The sequence below is a fragment of the Anopheles stephensi genome, chromosome 2 (genome assembly GCF_013141755.1).
Source record: "Anopheles stephensi strain Indian chromosome 2, UCI_ANSTEP_V1.0, whole genome shotgun sequence".
NCBI classification, from domain to species: Eukaryota; Metazoa; Arthropoda; class Insecta; order Diptera; family Culicidae; genus Anopheles; species Anopheles stephensi.
Window position 1 is genome coordinate 46,638,427 of NC_050202.1, and position 17,874 is coordinate 46,656,300.

Consider the following 17,874-nt stretch of genomic DNA (forward strand, 5'->3'; position numbering starts at 1 on the left):
CCCCACTTCCACTCCAAATGAATTTAAAACGATTTAAATTTAAAATAAGATTTTTAAGATTTTTTTATACAGGGTGTTCAATAAGTTTGAATATACTTTAAACATGTTTAAAAAAAATTAATACAAGAAATTGTTTTAGGATTCAATTTCTGTTGAAGCCACCTCAATTGAGAACCCATTAACTGAGAGCTTCCCCCTTTGTGATTTGCGGCGAACTTCAGACGCTTGTTAAAAGATGCATCTGTTTCATCGGAATATCGTTCCAAATCTTTAGAACTAGCGTCTATAATTGTTCGATAATACTTACTTGATGTTTGCTTCGCTAGACTAGCATGCATGACTATACAGAGTAGTCCAGGTGATTGAGGTCCGGGGAGCTCGGAGGCCGCAGAGTTTTATCGAGAAAATCAGTTCAATTTTAACGTCACCATGTTTCAACGATATTAGCCGGTGGGCCGGTGTACCGTCCTTTTGAAAGACGTAAGGATCGTCACTGTTGAGGTCCACAGACCCGGGCCCCAACAACCCTCTCCAGAATCTCGGTCTTTAAAATGCGTTGATTTACACGTTTTTCTCGATGAATACCAGTGGGAGCTTCCCAGACTTGGATACGAAAGAAACATTAACACCGATGCAAATACTCAGTATGCACAGGTTGAATAGCCTGTAAATTAGATATTACGCGTAAATTCCTAGAACACAGTATCATCCAATAAATATTGTTAAAACCAATCACTTACTTATAATACGCCTGTTGATGTTTTTATTATTAACACACATCTTATTTGATTTGAACACATAATCACAAGTTTCACTAAAAACGTTTTACCATCAACTACTAATCAATTAACGATCAGCTAAACCCAATTCAAATTAAGGATTTAAAGCATCTACTCTTTCCGAGTTTATTGGAGCAAATTTATCCCAAACGGTATTGCAGTTTTATAATTACACACAAATAATGAAACCCTGCTCAGTAAAGCCCTTTTCCATTCTCACAAAAATCATTCTCCTCCGACGATGGGATAACTTCCTTCAGCATGACCAGCTCGTACGTGATTAACGTTCCCGCCATCTGAAGCAAACGAAACGATTATAGTACGTTACAGTACTCCCTTATTACTTGAGAACACTGACATACATACCGCAAGTATAACGCTACGATTTAGGAAAAAAAATCCGTAACCCGAAAGGCAGCTTCTACTCGTCAGAAGCTCCTGCGTAAAGCGTTGTACCTGAAATGGGGGAAGGATTTGTACCAAAGAACTCAAACAACACTCCCAACTACCCACATCGATTGTCCAGCAGCTCATCGGTGTTGATCGTAGTATTTCGAGCGGTCGCAACGATGCCACATGTATGTTGGAAGCGAACAGCAGCATAGCGAGTGTGCGAAAGATAAGAAATGCAAGCGAAAATTTAAAGTACACCTCGGCCAGGAATGAGGCAGATAATCTGTAATCAGACAAGTCGCAAGTTAGTCCTATAAGACCAGCTTTTCCACCACACCACAGAACCAGACTTACTGAAAAGAGTTAAACATCTGGTAGAAAATAAAGTACAGATCGGATGCGGTCGTGCAGATGACGATCGGTGCCATTATACGCTCCATGTACGCAACCAGACGACTTATCTGCTCATAGTCCAACCGCAGCTGCAGCCAAACAGTGCCCATCACATGCCGGCCCTTGTAGCGAACTGCGTGACGGTAGAACTGTTCGTACCGACGGGACAGCCCAAGGGCGACAAATATAATGAACAGATCCATAAAAGTCCACACGTACAGGAATATTTTGTGCGTCAGTTCGAGCAGCAGCACTGCCGGCAAGCTGTACGGTACGTAATGGAAGAACTTGGGATGCTCACGTTCGTAGAATAGCTGCCAGAAGGGTGTACTGTTGTGGCAGCGTATGAAGTACTGATGGTTCGTGTAGTACACCGCAGCAACGTGCAAAACATCTTCCACTGCGAGAAAGAATTCGGATGCAGAAGAGTCTGGATTTCGCGGTAGTGGTGGTTATTCTTACCCAAAGCGAGCACAAACATCGTACTGCCAATGACCGCGATAACTCGCTTCAAACTCCAGAACCGTCGCTCAGCGTACGGTGGATGTAGGAAGGTTTCCTCCAAGCTGCGCCACTTCTCCATGATCGTTCTCCAGCGGACAGCTATTGCCAGCAGCATGACCGCTCCGGATATATTCAGTGCGTAGTATATAATATTACCTTGCAACGATAAACGGGAATAAGATGTGATGAAGCCACCGCGAAGCGAAGAACACTTAACCCCACCCCCGGGAACCCGTTTGTTTCCTGATACCCTCACTTACTTATTTCCGCAGTTCCTAAGGTGGCATCATTAACGCTGTAAAAAATGTGCGCCGTCAGTGTGACGATGCCTGAGAAGAAGAAATAAAAACTGTAGATGGTTCCGGGGCCGTACCAAAGAAATCGGATGTCCTGCAGCGTTGGCCCGAACAGTCCCCGGAGCGGAAACAGTGAAAAGAGCTGCGAAATCAGCAGAAACGGCCGCACCGCCCGATGGAAGTCATCAATCTCCGGTGCTTCCATGGTCAATTTGCATCCGTTCGTCCTAATTACCACCATGTATCATCCTGCGTACGCGGTACTTGCTGGCCACCCGGGTTCTGTTCCTTTACCGAGTGTCCGGATGTGAATCGATCTGGCCCCGAGATACCGGTTGTGAAGGTTACGGTCAAATGAGCTATATCGCCGAGCGATCAACCATTCTAGCCCTCGTACTATATTCTCTTCCACGGTGGTGCAAACGATTAATAAGCCGCTAGAAAGTAAGCGTGCGAATGCTTGCAGGTGCTGTTTACAAGTTTCGGTTCATCGGAATCACGCGATAGTACTGTTTGAGTGTATGACTGTTCAAAAGTATGAACAGTCCGTCGCAGAGTCCGGTATTTTTTTCACCTGGTCAAGCAGCACCAGCTCGTACGTCACCAACGTTCCGGCCATCTGAAACAACACACATCGCATTATGGTTTTCGTGACTTACTTTGTGCAATCTACCGGTAACATGCAACGCACCGCAAGAATAAGCTGTCGTTTTAGAAAGAAAAACTGTTTCCCCGAGAGCACATTTTCCCCGGACGCAACTTCATCCGTAAGCCGTTGTAGCTGGGACAGAAAAAACACTTGGCAATAGCTTTACACCGACTTAGAAAACCCTTCGCGTATACTCACATCAATGCCCCAATGTTTGGAAGGGACGTTCCGCAGCAAGTGCAACGGGCTAGTGGAGGCAACGTACACTCCAGATCCTACATACAGCATAACGATCGTGCGGAACATTAGCAGCAACAGTGAGTACCAAAAGTACACGTAGTTCGCTATGGCCCGTCGACGTCTGCAGCGTGGGATCGACTGTTAGTGCAGTGGTAAAATCAGCCACCCAAGCCTACCACCATCCTACTTACTGGAACCCATTGAAGAGCTGCGTTGCGATAAAGTACATATCGTTGGCACAGGCCAGCAAAATAAGATGCCCAAACCGAGTGTCCAGCTCGTTTACCAGCTCCGAAACGGCTACGTAGTCCATGCGCAGCTCGTGCCAAAAGTTGGTCGGACAGGCTATACCCTGAACGGCGGCCAGTCGCCTAAAGATCTGCTCGTACCGGAACTGTGCACCGTAGCAGAAGGAGATGATGAAGATATCCAGATACGTCCAGGTGTATCGCATGCAACGATTAATCCACTAAGGTAGAGAGGATCATCGTTACGTCTGTTAGCGCTATAGTTTAGCTTTGAAGATATCCGACGTTCATACTTACCTCCGTAACCGCTATGGTAAAGCCGTTAAAGGGAACTATATGGAACACGTGCGGATGCTCTCTTAGGTAGAAATTGTACCAAACGGTCACATTCGTCCGGTTGCAGGTAGCTATCTGCACGATGTTACTCTGATACGCAGAGTAGTAATTCAACCAATCCTCCACCAGGGCTAGGCCAAATATAGCGAACCCTGCAAACCGTATCTTCCACACCAGGTTGAATGTGCCCTTGGTCTGCAGACGGTAGTGGTCGCGCAGAAATGACCGCTCACAGCTAGCAAATGCATCCAGTACCGAGTGCCACTGGATCGCGATGAAAAAGAAGAGCCAGGCCGACAGATACACCACCACCATGTAAATACAGTTTGCTGTGGAATGGAAAATGGAACGAAGAATAGAGAGAGAGAGAGACAGGGTGTGCTCGCCCAAGCGTCGGCCACATCCTACACACCAAAGTAGGAAATATTCAATCCTTTTCTGATGTACCACCGGATGGAAAGCGCACAGTAAATGCCGGTCACCGCTAGGTACAGCAGCGAGTAAATACAGCGGAAGCTTCTTAGCTTGAAACGCACCGTGCGGAAGTTGGCGCTGAATATATTGACCACGGGGAGCAGCGTGATGCACTGACCTAACAGCAACACTGCAAAACCAACCGAACCAGCGTACGTTACAATTGAACTGCTTTAACGTAACGCAATCTCTCTTTACCCGGTGCAACGGCATGATGATATGATCCAACGCTCGACCGGCCATTTTGACGGTTGAAACTTTTCCAATTTCCACGCCAATTAGTATTGCTTCGATGTTTCTGTTGGATATCGATGTTCATTTTGGGTGTTAAAGTCCTGCCGGTGGGCTTTTGTTTTCTGCTGCTATTGCAATCGAGAACTGCAGTGGCTGGGAGTGTAAATACGAGCTAGAAGTGCAACCTGAATATGACACTTTCGTTCTCACGACCTTTCGCTATTGACCGGCGATCGCCTGAAGGAGGTCGCTTAATAACGAAAATGCGTGACCGTTGATGAAGCTGTGGCTTATAACGAGGCACCTTTCCTGTCGGTCCATTATCCGCATACTGTTGGATTTTGTCTCCTAATGAGCTGTGGGAATCATAGAACCATAGGTTTGACAACTTAAGTTATGAGCGATAAGAATGATGTTTGTGCCGTTGTGCAAAAGCATGATTAGAACAAAATAATCTTACATTCAAATGTTTGTGTGACTTTGCTTAGACTAGCTATGGTTTGGGTCACTCATATTGCTTCTTTTTTCTTCTATTTTTTTTAATTAAAATACCTCACTTTATAGTTTAATAATAAACAGCTAGTTTCTCGAAGGGATGAAATAGACATGAGTCACATCCATTTCTCAAAAGGTTTATTCTCAAACAGATATGTCAATACATTTTAATGCAGAAACCTTGAACAAACAGGTATACAAAAATAAAAATTGAGATTTGAAGTTCATTATACTATATTGAAATCGACAGTACACAGGCTCCAACTGTGTTTTCGTTGTAGTAGAGCTGTCTTACATTTTGCATCGTTGTCCATTCTAATGTTTTGAGGCATTTCGTTCAGCGACTTTTACTTTGGTCTACATGTTTTTAACGACTTTAAGTTTGTTTAAAAAATTAGTTGCACCTGATTGGATTTTTTTCCAACAATCTCTAGTTAATGAAACACTAACGAAAATACTGAACATATGACAAAACTGGGCTAAGCTTGGTTTGGTTCAACACTAACAAGGTCCTGGCAGGAGTTGAACTCTATCCTGAAGTACCATTCGTACTAAAGTCCTCAAGTATTCATTCGCTTGGGGTTTGGGTGAGATCATCATCATCACTACAATGAAGAGCTAGTGAAGATGATAGGCTTTAGCAACCCAAAGTGTAGCAATACTTGTATACGGATGTGCTCAATTTAAAATCTTTAAAACAACTTTACGATGATTTTTTTAATTACTAGCAGAAACTGGCTAATTTCGATGTTTTAGTCAGTTGGCGAGAATAATAAATCATAATTTTAGGAGAATATATATAAATTGTCTCATAATCTATTCTAATATATAAAATATAAACAATCTATATACCTTTCCGAATTGCTAAATTTTATAGAACTTGAGACAAATATACCAAAATGAAACCCACCGTCAATGTTGGGTATGAGCACCTCTTAACAAATAACAAAGGAAACGCTCTCAAACGGTAAGAAACAAATGCAAATATTACTCATCGTTTCTTTCAAATTTCAATCGCACTTTCTTAATTCCTCATCCAGCGCCATCAGTAATTGAATGCGATTGATCGCCCAAGATCGTTTTAATGAGTTCTACTGGGAATTTATGCAATGTTTTTAGACATAGACTCCATTTTTTGCATTTGTGGCATTTGCAATTTTGTGGACTTGTTAAATTGGTTAATATTCATATCGCTTGAACTTTCACTACTTCACAAGACGACAACTAATATGAAATATTTGAATAAACAAATAAATAAGTTAAAACCACATAACACCAATGCCTCCACAAACGTAGTTAGTGGGTAGGTTTGAACAGCGCAAAATTTTGGATCTTGTAATTTTTCAGCTTAAATAATGTATAGTAAATATACTGGTCCATTCCAGTTTTTATTGGGTACGTCGTACAGTTGAAGGAAAAGTTGAAGGAAAATATATTATGCATCATGTTAATGACGTATCACAACTTTTCCTAGACTTAAGTTTAGTAGTGTATTTATTAGGTTCCAAAAAATTATCAAAGTCATAGATTTAAAATAATCGCTACTGATACCATAAACTTTAAATTCTTTCAAATGTACAACTACAAATTTTGACTAAAGAGATCAGATACAGAAGCAACCAGTTTAACCTTCATGCCTAAAAAAGAACCGTCATCGAACGGTAGCGATAGATTAACTGCAACACATCTCACAACTACCACAAAACACACACCTTTATTAATACCAACTCCAACCAGTAAGTAACACACATGCCCTAGTAAATCTTTAACAACACCTGCCTCTTATCTTCCCTTTCATCGCCGCAACAAGACGTCATCGAGCTGGACCGATATTGGTTCATTATCTTGCACACTTTGCGACATCTTGGTTTAAGTCCAGGTTTTTTTTTCGACCGGTGACACTAGTTTAATGGTTCCAAGCCGGCCGGAAATTTGGAGCGCAGATACTCGCCAACCTGCCGGGCCGCTTCCTGATCTTCCTGGAAGCCCTTCAAGCTTTTGCAGCTTTCGTACCAAGTATTTAACCGTTTGTAGTTAGTCAAATCTAGCCCACAGTGCTACAGGAAAGAAGGAACGTTGAAAGAGATTGATTTTAAATAAACAATTAAGATGACAAACATATTTAAGCGACCCATCCTTACCACAGCCGAAGCAATCGTTGGTAGCAGCGATAGGTCCGCGATGGTGGGATTTTCCCCCGCAAAGTAATCATTCCGGACCAGGTAGTTCTCCAGATCGGTCAACGATTTCTGGGCGTTGGTTTTCATCTCTTCCGAAATTTCCGTAGCCGTGCCCGAAAACAATGCACCAATAGTGCCGAAAAACTTCGGATAGAACGAGCCAAGATCGTGATGCAGCACCCGATTGATAAGGGCCTTTTCCTTGGGGATGTTTGGGTAGAGTGTATGCCCCGGACGGTATGCATCGATCAGATACGACAGAATGGCACGTGATTCGGCCAGATAGAAGCCATTATCATCCAGCGTCGGAATCGTATGCTGCGGGTTCATGCGCATGAACTCTTCGGTACGCGTTTCGCCGGCCATTGGGTTAACCACCTTCAGCTGGAAGCGAAAAACGAGCCTCAATTTATCGATCACATCGATAGGTCACCTAGGCATACTTACATTCATGGGCAGCTCAAGCTCCCTAATCAAAAGCAACACCGAACGAGCCGGTGGGCTCATCGGGAAGTAATACAGCGTAGGGGTAGGCATGATGACTGTTTGAAATGATCCGAACCTAGACCCGAACCTTAACCACTATCCTTCCCAATCACAGCGTCTAGACGTCGTACTGTTGGCACAAGCCTGAACACACTGCTTGGTTGGCGGTGGATGGATTTCCAACGCATGCCGCTTTTTACCGGTGAACGATAAAGCATCACCACACACCAAGTTTGGTCACAGATAACGGACGATTCAACATTGGCCGCCCGGTTTCTGCGATAAGGCGATATGCTTCACCGGTTGCCGTTGAACGATGATTACAGCATTGATTATGTTTGTCCGTGGCGCTTACCGGTGTTATCTTTTCCCTTGAAATAAGGCTTCAGAATACATCAGCTATCGAATGCAGGAATGAGAAGCGCCCGTTTTGTTCTTTGAGTATCGCCGTACAGTAGCTGAACTCTCAAGCTTAACTTATTTGTGGAAAATTTCAAATCAAAATCAAAGCGCGTGCTATGAGTGCATCGCAGCGCCTAAAGTTATGCAACCCGCGAATCAAATATTCAATTCAGACGATGTTTTTCAAACGGCCATCATTAGGGCAACCAACACGGCGACCGAGAATGCCGAATCTATTTCAAAATCATACATTAATCTAATGTACCATTTAACCATAAATCACTAGCCCAGCTCTCCCTGGGCGCAATCTGTTCGCCCAGCGCTCACGTTCATGCTGCTTGCAGTTTTCGCTTCCATCCATCGCGCAGCAGGTAAATCGAGTGCAATTAATTACTTTCGAGCGGTGCAAATGCTTCCAACACTGGCACACAAGGCCGGTGTCAGTTTTCAACCGTGTTCACACTTGCCCAGTACAACGGCAGCAACCGGAACAGCCGACGGTGCGATGAGCTTTCACAGCACCATCCGACCCGTGCTGGTCATATTTTTGCTATTTGGACAATTTCCACTGTACGGCGTCCTGTACCGTAAACCTTCCCGATGGCAGTTCCGGTGGACCTCCTTCCAGACCGTGTTCTCTTTGGTGCTGATGGTGGTAGGATGTTTCCTGTGTGCCGTCGAGTACGATCGGCTGCAAGTAATCGGTGTCAATGCGGACAACATTATCGGCCCACTGTTCTATGCGGATGTGATCATTATTATGCTACTGTTGCTGCGTGTGGCACACCGTTGGTCATCGATGATACCGAAATGGGACCAGGTGGAGGCGCTGGAAGTGATGCAGTACAATGCACGTCAGCAGGATGCACGATCCGCACGTCGAATCCGTGCCGTAGCGTTGGCTCTATTAGTGATGGGATTCGGTATGACAAGACCGGTAGCAAACAAGGTTAAGAATCCTTCAACTAATGTGTGTTTTTTTTTTTAATTCCAAATACCCCAGTAGAGCATATGCTATCGATCGGAAAAACCTTGTACGCGAAAGTGGACGAAGGACGCGTCTGCAACTGGGACTACAGCAATCTACCCGAGTACTACGCGCTTCGCACTTATGGGTTCTTCTTCCGGCGAGTTCCGTACAACTTCCCATCGTTTATTTTTCTAGAAGTAAAGCTACAGCTCGCCAACTATAGAACACGAAGTCTTTAATAATTATTGTCTCTTTTCCCCTTTAGTACGCAAACACAGCCCTTACGATGGCCTGGACTGTGCAGGATGTGCTGATAATCATGATCAGTGATTCAATTGCTGGTTTCTTCGATCGTTTAAATGCTAGAATTCAATTCTACAGCACTGTGCAGGTAATTGCTAGGGAAAAGTTTTGGAGCGAAATCCACTCCGACTATGTGATGGTTTGTGAGCTACTGGAGCACGCCATGAGCATATGTTCACCTTTGCTGGTGGTTTCCTGTGGCACTAATCTGTACCTAATCTGCTACCAGCTGTTTCATCTTGTGGAGTAAGTTTAAATGCTGCAGCAGCTTTCACCTCACATTCACTTGCTTCTATCTCTTCCTTAGATCGGAAAAGTTTATTATCATGACTGTCTTTACCTATTACTCACTGTTCTTCGTTATATTGCGCACGTTTTTGACGCTGCACTACTGTTCGGCCGTGCATGAGGTAGCTCGGAAGCCGCTCAAACTGTGCCGCCGCATCCCGACGACAGGCTGGTGTGAAGAGGTAAGCAGTTTGCTGCACAAATTGCATACTTTCAAGGGGCACACTTGTTTTTCTTCACACCGCCTATATGTATGCAATTTACAGCACAATTTATGAATTTTAAAGATATTAACAGAATTATTAAGCGTTCTCAAATAATTTTCAAAACGTTTCTTTCACAGCTAGAGAGATTTTACACCTTCATACGCAAAAGCTCTATAGCGGTCAGTGCGATGGGATTGTTCCGGCTGACGAAGAGAACAATGTTGACGGTAAGCATTATACAAAACATATTTATAAAAAAGCTTTATTTTTTATTTCGAATACACTTTCGCTCCTTGAATCCTTCCTCACGACAGATGCTTGGAGCGGTTATTACGTACGAGCTAGTAATGTTACATTTTGTTCAAAGCACCGCCAATCAGGGCATTGTACGAGAGTGTTCTACCGAAGAGTTTCTGTTCGAGCCAAAGATGCAGAGCAGCGCCAACTAAGCACATCAGCATGATCATCAGTCAATATAGGCGCAGGGCCGTTCCTGTCCTTCATCTTTCGAGGAACGATGGAACCGTATCAACACCAGCTCGTATGTTAGTATAGATCCAGCCATCTGAGGACGTCCTTAAGTCAGTTAATGAAAAAAACTCCAGCTGCGGCACACTCAAAGCCATACTTACGGTAAGAAATATTTTGCGTGAAATGTTGAAAAACCCCATCCCGGAGATTGACACACCGGCACCGGAACAGATGCGCAATATTTCCAACTCATCATTGTAATGCTCGCTGTGGATCTTTTGCACCAGCTTGTTGGTTCGTGTGGACTTTTCGTCCACATCGGCCGCGTACCACAGCTTCATGGAGGTGCGCAGTATCAGAAAGGTAAACGAGTATCGAAAGTACCACTCATTGATGGCGAACGGTTTATCCCTGCAATGAAATTTCATTTATTAGCAAATGGGAAACCCGCAAGATTACTAGCTGCTATACTCCCTACTCTAGCGAGTTGAGTGTCTGCAGACATAGAAAGTACATATCGTTGGCACAGGAAACGATCACCATCGGGCCGACGATCCGATTCGTTTGCTCGACCAACTCCATCAGCCCGACAAAGTGTGTCCTCATTTCTCCCCAAAACGCTTCGGAGCTGTTTTTCAGATTTGAATCGATACGCTTATTTAGCTGCTCAAAGCGGCACGCGATTCCGGTGGCAAGCAGCATGATGAAGAGATCGACAAACGTCCAGACAAATGTGAGCGAGATCGTCGTATACTGAGTGATGGAGAGAGATCAATACTGTGCGCCTAAAAGTATGCAATTTGGAAGGCACAACACTCCTCCATTCTGCTAATGAACTCAGGATACTTACCAGTAAAAAAGTCGTCGTAAAATGATGATATGGAACGGATAGGTAAACCGATCGGAAGGTCAAGGAACCGTAAAGCTTCAAAGGGTGCGTCACATTGTACCGGCAGGCTAAACTCTCCTGATACACGTTGTACGCCTGGTTTATCACGTAGGTTACATGTTCCACTAAAAAACAGTAAGCAATTTTGGCAATCATAATCTCCAAATTCCACTCTTCTTAAACACCAAGTCCGCATTCCTACCGAGAGCGGACAAAATGACACATGCCGCCGTGCAGACCACCTTTCGTCGCAGATTGATCGCCCTGTACGGACGTGCCAAGAACATTTCCTCCCGTTGGGTCCAAAACATCATAAAGTTGCGCCAAACTTTCGCCAGTCGAACGAACAGCAGATGGAGTAGTGTGCAAATGGCGTAGAAGATTGGTTCGGCAATGTTCATCGCATTTATGCCCACCCGGGTCAGGCGGATCAGGGCGGTGGTCATGATGAGCAAACCACCAACAATGCTCAGAACGCTCAGAACGATGAAAATTGAAAACAGCTTAAACCGCAACCCATCCGGATTGGGTGTGGTGATGTTGGACAGCGGGAACACTCCGAACAGTCGAGCCCAGCGTAGAACTATTCGTGTTTGGTAAAATAACAAAAGTAGTCAAAACATAGCCCAAACCAAATCAGCACTAACGCTTACCGGATGCGATGGCCAGATAGAACCGTTCCTTCCGATCATCGATTTCTTCCGCGGGCCTAACAAAAGTAACATTTCCGCGTTTTCGCAACCAGTGCCACCTGGAACGATTCTGGTGCTGCTGTTGCTGCTGCTGCTGCTGCTGCTGCTGCTTGCCGATGGGCCGAACCCGTCCCGGTGGCATACGAAACTCAAAACCGACCTCAATCATCGTACACCGGACGTCATCAGGAGTTCCTACCCGGTACAATCGACTCGATCGAATGATAAATCACGCTCGGTTGAATCAGCTTCCCTTTTGCTTGGGGAGGAAGTTTGTTGCCAGGATGCCGGATAATTTTTCGACACGACACGCACTCAAGGACATGGTGTCAAAGTGACCACCGAGGGTTGTTGTGAAAATTGAAGTATCGCAAGGCACCTAATAATCTAAATGGTGCTACGGCACGCCATACAGTGCACTCGACACGGGATGCTATTGCTGTGGTTTGTGCTAGTTGAGTCGCAATAATAGAAATTAATCCTTGGCGATTTGTTTACTCGCCAGCTCGAGCTCGTGATGTGAGGCGATATAAATTGATTGGTGTACATGGTGTAGGAAACCGAAACAGCTGGTGTAATAGATAGTGTAACATGCACAGTGCGCTTTTAGATTGGATAATATATGGGAGCAGAATATTATGTTACGATGGAAAGCGACTAACAAGTTCTACCAGTTATATTTTAATAAAATGCATTTTCTCATTCAAATATATTTTCATTTCAAATATTATTCTTCACTTTTTTTAACGGTTGGATATCCAGCACTAATTACATTCCTAAATTCATCATACATTCAAATAGTTTTATAAGTAACACTTCTTCTTCCATATGGATAGAAACTTTTAAATATGTTCCTTTCAATCTTTTCTAGCATACCTCCTTAACCCTTGGGTTATTCCTAATTCCTACGTTCCCGACGTACTCAACACAAATCCAAAGTCTAAAAGATAATCCAGAGGATAGTTACTAAATAATAGTCATTTTGTCAGTATCCATTCCTGGTTCAACTGATGGAAATCTTCACATACTTTAATTGTTGAATTATTTTAATTTTTATTTTAATATTTTTTCAAAATTATTAATATATGTTAGAATTTATCTAAGCACGTTCCAAGAAATTTTCTCAAAAGGTTTGAAAGCTGTTCAAAATGCTATTTCATCCAGAGGCTTTCACATCCAAGGATCACATCGACCTTCACAGAACAAGGATGTCGAGCTAAAGTTATCTTTGAGGCAGCATAGCACTTTGGCAGACGGGAGCAATCGAACGATCCAGCATATCATACATTGGAAGATCAACGATCACGTGCTCAACGGATGTGTTGGCAATACAATCTTTACTGTTTCCTACATATCATCAGTTCAGATGCTAAGTTAATCAAACGATACATTTACTATCACTCATTCTTCTTTTTTCTTGGCACTGCAACCATGAAAGGTCTCAGCCTGCCATTTCCGGTTTTCTATGACTATATTTTACCCGTAGCAAAGTATTTTGCTACGGTGGCCGATATCGGCGAACGGCCGAAACTCCAGATGTATCTAAGAATCATCTAATTAATTCAGCCTCAATCGGTGTAAAATTTTAAATCAAGCAACTTCAGTAAAATAAACCACCTCCTTTTCATCTCCATCCCTAATCATAAGAATCTAGCGGTTGAATCGCAATCACCCCTTGACAGTCAAGTGTTGGCAAACGTTCGACGACACCCCAAGGTCCACGACATCGATTGCGGTGCAAATGTCATCGGGTACGCGAGAGGTGGGAATCAAATTCGAATCCGTCTGAAATAACACTAGCGACTGAACTTTGCCACTCCGAAATCCGACTCTCCCAGCGAGGCAGTGCTTACGAGGGAGATTTATTAACGATTGAAGTACGAACCAAAGTACGTGCCCACCGGTCGTCCCGTCCCGGGACGTTGAATCCAACCACTGGACGAAGAAGTTATCCATAGCGGACCGGTTCGTTGCCCAAGATGCTTCGGTTGCTGCACCATCTTCACCTGAGCAGCTGGAGGTTCATGCCCGTGATGCGTTCGGTTAGAATAAAGTTAAGCAAAAAGAAACTCTTCTTCAACAAACGCTCCGTATCAGTGGTGGCTATTTTGCTTGTCGTAACTATCTGCTGCTGCTGAGCTTCTTTTTTTTCTGTCCTCACGTGTCCCAATAAACAGTTGAGAATGTCTTGGCCGAAACCGGTCGGTCCTCACACCTGACACGGTGCGTAGACACAGAAACAAGTTTGACAAGAGCACATCTTCCAATCGACACTAATGAACTCGGTATACAACAAATCAATCAACGCGCTGCTTTCCAACGCGTTGAACGATAGTTTTGAAAGATTTTATTCGATTTAATTCATAACTTTTCGAACGCAAACTTGGTGCACAGTGGAATGTTGCCCTTGCTTTCGGATTCTTCGTCAAACTTTAGCATCACCAACTCGTACGTCACAATAGTGCCAGCCATCTACCAAAAAGAAAGAATGGCAATCAAACTCAAACTTCCGACCCGTCGGGCAACACGTGTAACTTACCGAAAACAGCAGTTGACGCGTGAGACTGAAAAATCCCATTCCCGAGAGGGCTACCTTTTCGCTTTTCAGTTGTGTCGAGAATCGTTCAAGCTTTGAGAAAATAAGAACTTAGAATCCTTTTTGCCTGGACAAACGATACAGGCGCTTACCTCAACGCACCAACCAACGTTGGGAATTTTCATAATGATCTCCAACGGCTTCTTGGCACAGTCGTGTATGTGGGCCGCCGACAGGAACACGATCACAGTGCGTACGATCAGAAACACCAGCGAAAACCAATAGTAAGCATCCTCGATCGTGTTAGCCAGCTTCCTGAAAGGGTGCGTCACAAGTCTCAAACTAAGTACCTCAAGGGTGAGAGAGACACAACGCTACACTCACTTGGAGACGTGCAGTATCTGGAGACAGATGTAGTATAGGTTGGTGGCGCAAGAGATCAGCATCGTCCACGAGATGACGCGATCGACATCGTCCAGCAGCTCGCACACCGACACATAGTTCGTGCGAACACGTATCCAAAAGTCTTCACCCGGTATCAGAACGCCGTCCGACAGTATCTTCAGGTGGTTGTTGATCTGCTGGAATCGGGTCGCCAAAGCGATGCTTAGCATAATGATAAAGATGTCCTGATAGTTCCAGTACATGGTCAGTGCGAAAGACACATACTAGGGTGCCATGTATGAAAAAGGCGCATATTAGTAAAAGTCATCCGGATTGCATACCTTGCAGGCGCCTCTTACCGTGAAGAACACCGCGCTCAGAGGATGATATGGATAGTTTATATAAACGTTCGCAAAGCGTCTCAACGAATAGTGCCGGAAGTAGTTCGTAACCGTCCAATTGCAATACTGTACCTCAGCGTACTGATTGTGTATCCCACTAAGCACCGACAGACAATGCTCCACTAGGAGTCGAAATTGTGCGAGAAAGGAACGAACAATTGGCAAACGGTCAGCATTAAACAGCTCCGCAAATCACTGAACGAAGGCTCTTACCGGCGGCTAGGAAAACCAAGGAAAACGAAATAACGCACAATCGCTTCCGCAAACTCCAACAGCCAACCATCTGGTACGGGGCACGGTTAAACGTTTCATCCACCTCGCCCCATTTGGCCGCCACCGTACGCCATTTGGTGGCCAAGTTGAGGAACAGCACATTAATCAGACAGGCGTCGAGATAGAAAATCAACCCGCTAACGTTCTTCGCATTGATGCCGATCATCTTGAGCCGTCCGTACTCATAGTAGGCCTGCACCAGGGCCGTCACCACGACGGTAAGATTGAGGATGACGCGTACCGAGAACCACTTTAGCCGGAGCCGGGTCGGTTCGTTTGCCGTGATGCCGTAAATGGGAAAAATGCCAAACAGCTGTCCGAGTATGATGACTGTGAAGGAAATAGGGAAAAAAAGGTTTTTGATTTGAAAAAAACTATCTCCGCCAGGTTTCAAACCAGAGCAGACTTACAGGGCCGCGCACCACGCAGGAAGGTATCCCGTTCGTCGTCAACCATCTTCGATTGGAAGCGTTGGCGCACTTTCCGGTGCAGTGCGAATCCTTTCGTGGCGAGCGTCATGGTGGTTCTGGCCACTGTCTGGCACGGTCCTTGCACCGTGCACCGTGCGGTCGGGGAGTTCTTGGCGTGCGCGCGAATCGCTTTCCCTTATCGAATGCAATCACATTCGCTGTGGTTAAATAATTGAATTACGAGCGTGTCCTGCATGAGATGGCAATGATGGTCGTTAGTGGTGGGGTTGTTTGCGGTAACGTTGTTTACAAGTTTCAGTTTTCGTTTCAGTCAACACACGGTGTGGTGTAGATCCGTGTGGTTGCACTCTGGCTGCGAGGTCATTCCCCCACCAACGTGCCGCGGTAACTGAGTTAAGCGTGTCCCCGTGGAATGTTGTGGTGAGGACAATCTACGGCAATTGTTTTCCAGCTTACGACGCTACCGCACACGAGTTAATTTGTTAATCGTTCAATCATAATTAAAACTTGCAGCTCCCGTCTTACTTGGTGTAGAAAGCAGGATAATTCGGACGAAGTTATCAGCAAACATGATTTCACGTCGCACAAATGTGTTGTCAAACTACAATGATTTAAATCAATTAGAGAGGAAGAGATTGATGAAGCGATGGTTCTTAGTGTTATTTGTCCGTATCTAGTCATTTTTCAGTTAGAAACTCAGAAAGCATTTAAAAAATAATTTTAAGGCCGGTCTATGAGCTATTTTAAGGATTTTAACACGGCACCGATTTAAACAACGGGGTTTAAACCCCTTCTGGGCTATTCCTTTATAGCCTGATTACCCAACTATGCGGTTTCATTTAGTCTAGCAAGCCAGAAATGGCAGGCATGACCTAAGAGGTCGCTAGACCCAGAAGAGTAAGAGATTTTATATTAGTTTTGTTGTTATGCGTGCAGCGAATAAAACACGTCCAGTCTTCATGAGTGCAGCAACAGAAGAGAGTCTATATTCTCAAATTGTAATTTGTATCCTATCGTACAGTTCGTTTATCTTCGTGCTTTGCTTTAAAACAAGTGTTTAATCTTTAATGCATTGCTTGACTTGCGTTGGCTGTTCGCAATAAGTTTAAATGATTTAGGAATATTTAATTGTTCTGGAAGATTATTGAGTCACGGACTGATCTAAGAATACTTTCTCAAGAAATGTTGTAAAAAACGTATTTTTTTTACAAGTAATTTCTTCTTTCATGTTCTAGCCCTAATCCTAAAATTACTCTTACCAGTTCATTTCTAATAATTCATCCGATTGTGTCAACCGCCAGGAATGTCATGCGGATTGCCTACATATTAGGCGCGAACAACGATGTTAAGCAGCGACCAGTTTGCGATAATGCAGGATCAAAAGAAAAGTCACACTAATTGACGTGGAAGCCTTTTTGTAACTTATTTTACGAATCCTCATTGCGGATTGATACATTTTCACAATACTGACTGACTGAATCGGATTAAACGGACGGTTATAATAAATGTAACCCAAAGAAGGGAGAACTGAGCAAAAACGGTTAAAGTTAAAGTATGGCGATGAAAATCAGTCTGGAGGTCGACCACCCCGTAAAAGCATCACTGAATCAGCAAAAAAATCAATGGATACTCTCCCCACGGTCGACAGCATCTCCACAGTCGAGCTATTAGAGGCCAAAATTCCGCCTAGAGGCCTCTCTTAGGTGCTTGATCCGCCACTGACAATAATTAAAAATTATTTTCTACTCTTAATAACTGTAAAGTAAGAAGTATTTAATAGACAAAAAAATGATTAAAATTGACCTACAAAAAAGGTTCGAAATTTCATCAGAACTACTCGAGGTCAAACAGGTCCGCAATAAGTCTCGCAACTCGAAATAGGAAAATTCAGTAAAACTAAACCAATGGAAGAGGAAGAGGA

The 17,874-nt window shown here is 44.1% G+C and overlaps 3 protein-coding genes across 4 annotated transcripts; all 3 read right to left on the reverse strand.

Annotated features, from left to right (window-relative positions):
• Positions 1 to 759: 759 nt before the first annotated feature.
• LOC118502392 lies at positions 760 to 12,101 on the reverse strand. Its single transcript, XM_036034614.1, has 19 exons — positions 11,890 to 12,101; positions 11,439 to 11,819; positions 11,198 to 11,361; positions 10,826 to 11,100; positions 10,509 to 10,758; positions 10,358 to 10,441; positions 8,696 to 8,800; positions 7,183 to 7,605; positions 6,963 to 7,098; positions 3,800 to 4,167; positions 3,446 to 3,723; positions 3,213 to 3,375; positions 2,909 to 2,984; positions 2,330 to 2,398; positions 2,028 to 2,225; positions 1,527 to 1,965; positions 1,293 to 1,455; positions 1,146 to 1,235; positions 760 to 1,075 (listed from the first exon to the last, which is right to left on the reverse strand). The coding sequence occupies exons 1-19, from the start codon at positions 12,095 to 12,097 to the stop codon at positions 974 to 976; spliced, it is 3,972 nt and encodes a 1,323-aa protein (XP_035890507.1). The 5' UTR covers positions 12,098 to 12,101; the 3' UTR covers positions 760 to 973.
• On the reverse strand, positions 6,730 to 7,876 carry LOC118506978 (glutathione S-transferase 1-1-like). Its single transcript, XM_036044837.1, has 3 exons — positions 7,669 to 7,876; positions 7,183 to 7,605; positions 6,730 to 7,098 (listed from the first exon to the last, which is right to left on the reverse strand). Exons 1-3 carry the CDS (start codon positions 7,756 to 7,758, stop codon positions 6,943 to 6,945), a joined length of 669 nt encoding a protein of 222 aa, XP_035900730.1. The 5' UTR covers positions 7,759 to 7,876; the 3' UTR covers positions 6,730 to 6,942.
• Positions 12,102 to 14,183: 2,082 nt separating the features above from the next.
• LOC118506973 (gustatory receptor for sugar taste 64a-like) lies at positions 14,184 to 16,221 on the reverse strand. 2 transcript variants are annotated; one of them, XM_036044832.1, is made up of 7 exons: positions 15,933 to 16,221; positions 15,463 to 15,852; positions 15,208 to 15,371; positions 14,849 to 15,132; positions 14,617 to 14,779; positions 14,468 to 14,557; positions 14,184 to 14,400 (listed from the first exon to the last, which is right to left on the reverse strand). In XM_036044832.1, exons 1-7 carry the CDS (start codon positions 16,039 to 16,041, stop codon positions 14,290 to 14,292), a joined length of 1,311 nt encoding a protein of 436 aa, XP_035900725.1. In that variant the 5' UTR covers positions 16,042 to 16,221; the 3' UTR covers positions 14,184 to 14,289. The 2 variants fall into 2 exon arrangements, with proteins under 2 accessions (XP_035900725.1, XP_035900724.1); XM_036044831.1 differs by having other exon boundaries at positions 14,257 to 14,557.
• Positions 16,222 to 17,874: the final 1,653 nt, after the last annotated feature.

What these genes read in the sequence shown, in the direction of transcription:
- LOC118506973 (XM_036044831.1), bottom strand. Translation starts at nt 16,041, where the DNA reads ATGACGCTCGCCACGAAAGGATTCGCACTGCACCGGAAAGTGCGCCAA. An exon ending in CAGATACTGCACGTCTCCAA is followed by an intron (nt 14,780 to 14,848) that starts GTGAGTGTAGCG and finishes GCACCCTTTCAG; the next exon opens with GAAGCTGGCTAACACGATCG. An exon ending in ACGTTGGTTGGTGCGTTGAG is followed by an intron (nt 14,558 to 14,616) that starts GTAAGCGCCTGT and finishes ATTTTCTCAAAG; the next exon opens with CTTGAACGATTCTCGACACA.
- LOC118506978 (XM_036044837.1), bottom strand. Translation starts at nt 7,758, where the DNA reads ATGCCTACCCCTACGCTGTATTACTTCCCGATGAGCCCACCGGCTCGT. An exon ending in AGCTTGAGCTGCCCATGAAT is followed by an intron (nt 7,606 to 7,668) that starts GTAAGTATGCCT and finishes TTTCGCTTCCAG; the next exon opens with CTGAAGGTGGTTAACCCAAT. An exon ending in CAACGATTGCTTCGGCTGTG is followed by an intron (nt 7,099 to 7,182) that starts GTAAGGATGGGT and finishes TCTTTCCTGTAG; the next exon opens with CACTGTGGGCTAGATTTGAC.
- LOC118502392 (XM_036034614.1), bottom strand. Translation starts at nt 12,097, where the DNA reads ATGATTGAGGTCGGTTTTGAGTTTCGTATGCCACCGGGACGGGTTCGG. An exon ending in TGCCATCGGGAAGGTTTACG is followed by an intron (nt 7,606 to 8,695) that starts GTACAGGACGCC and finishes TTTCGCTTCCAG; the next exon opens with CTGAAGGTGGTTAACCCAAT. An exon ending in TGAGCTGCTGGACAATCGAT is followed by an intron (nt 1,236 to 1,292) that starts GTGGGTAGTTGG and finishes CCCCCATTTCAG; the next exon opens with GTACAACGCTTTACGCAGGA.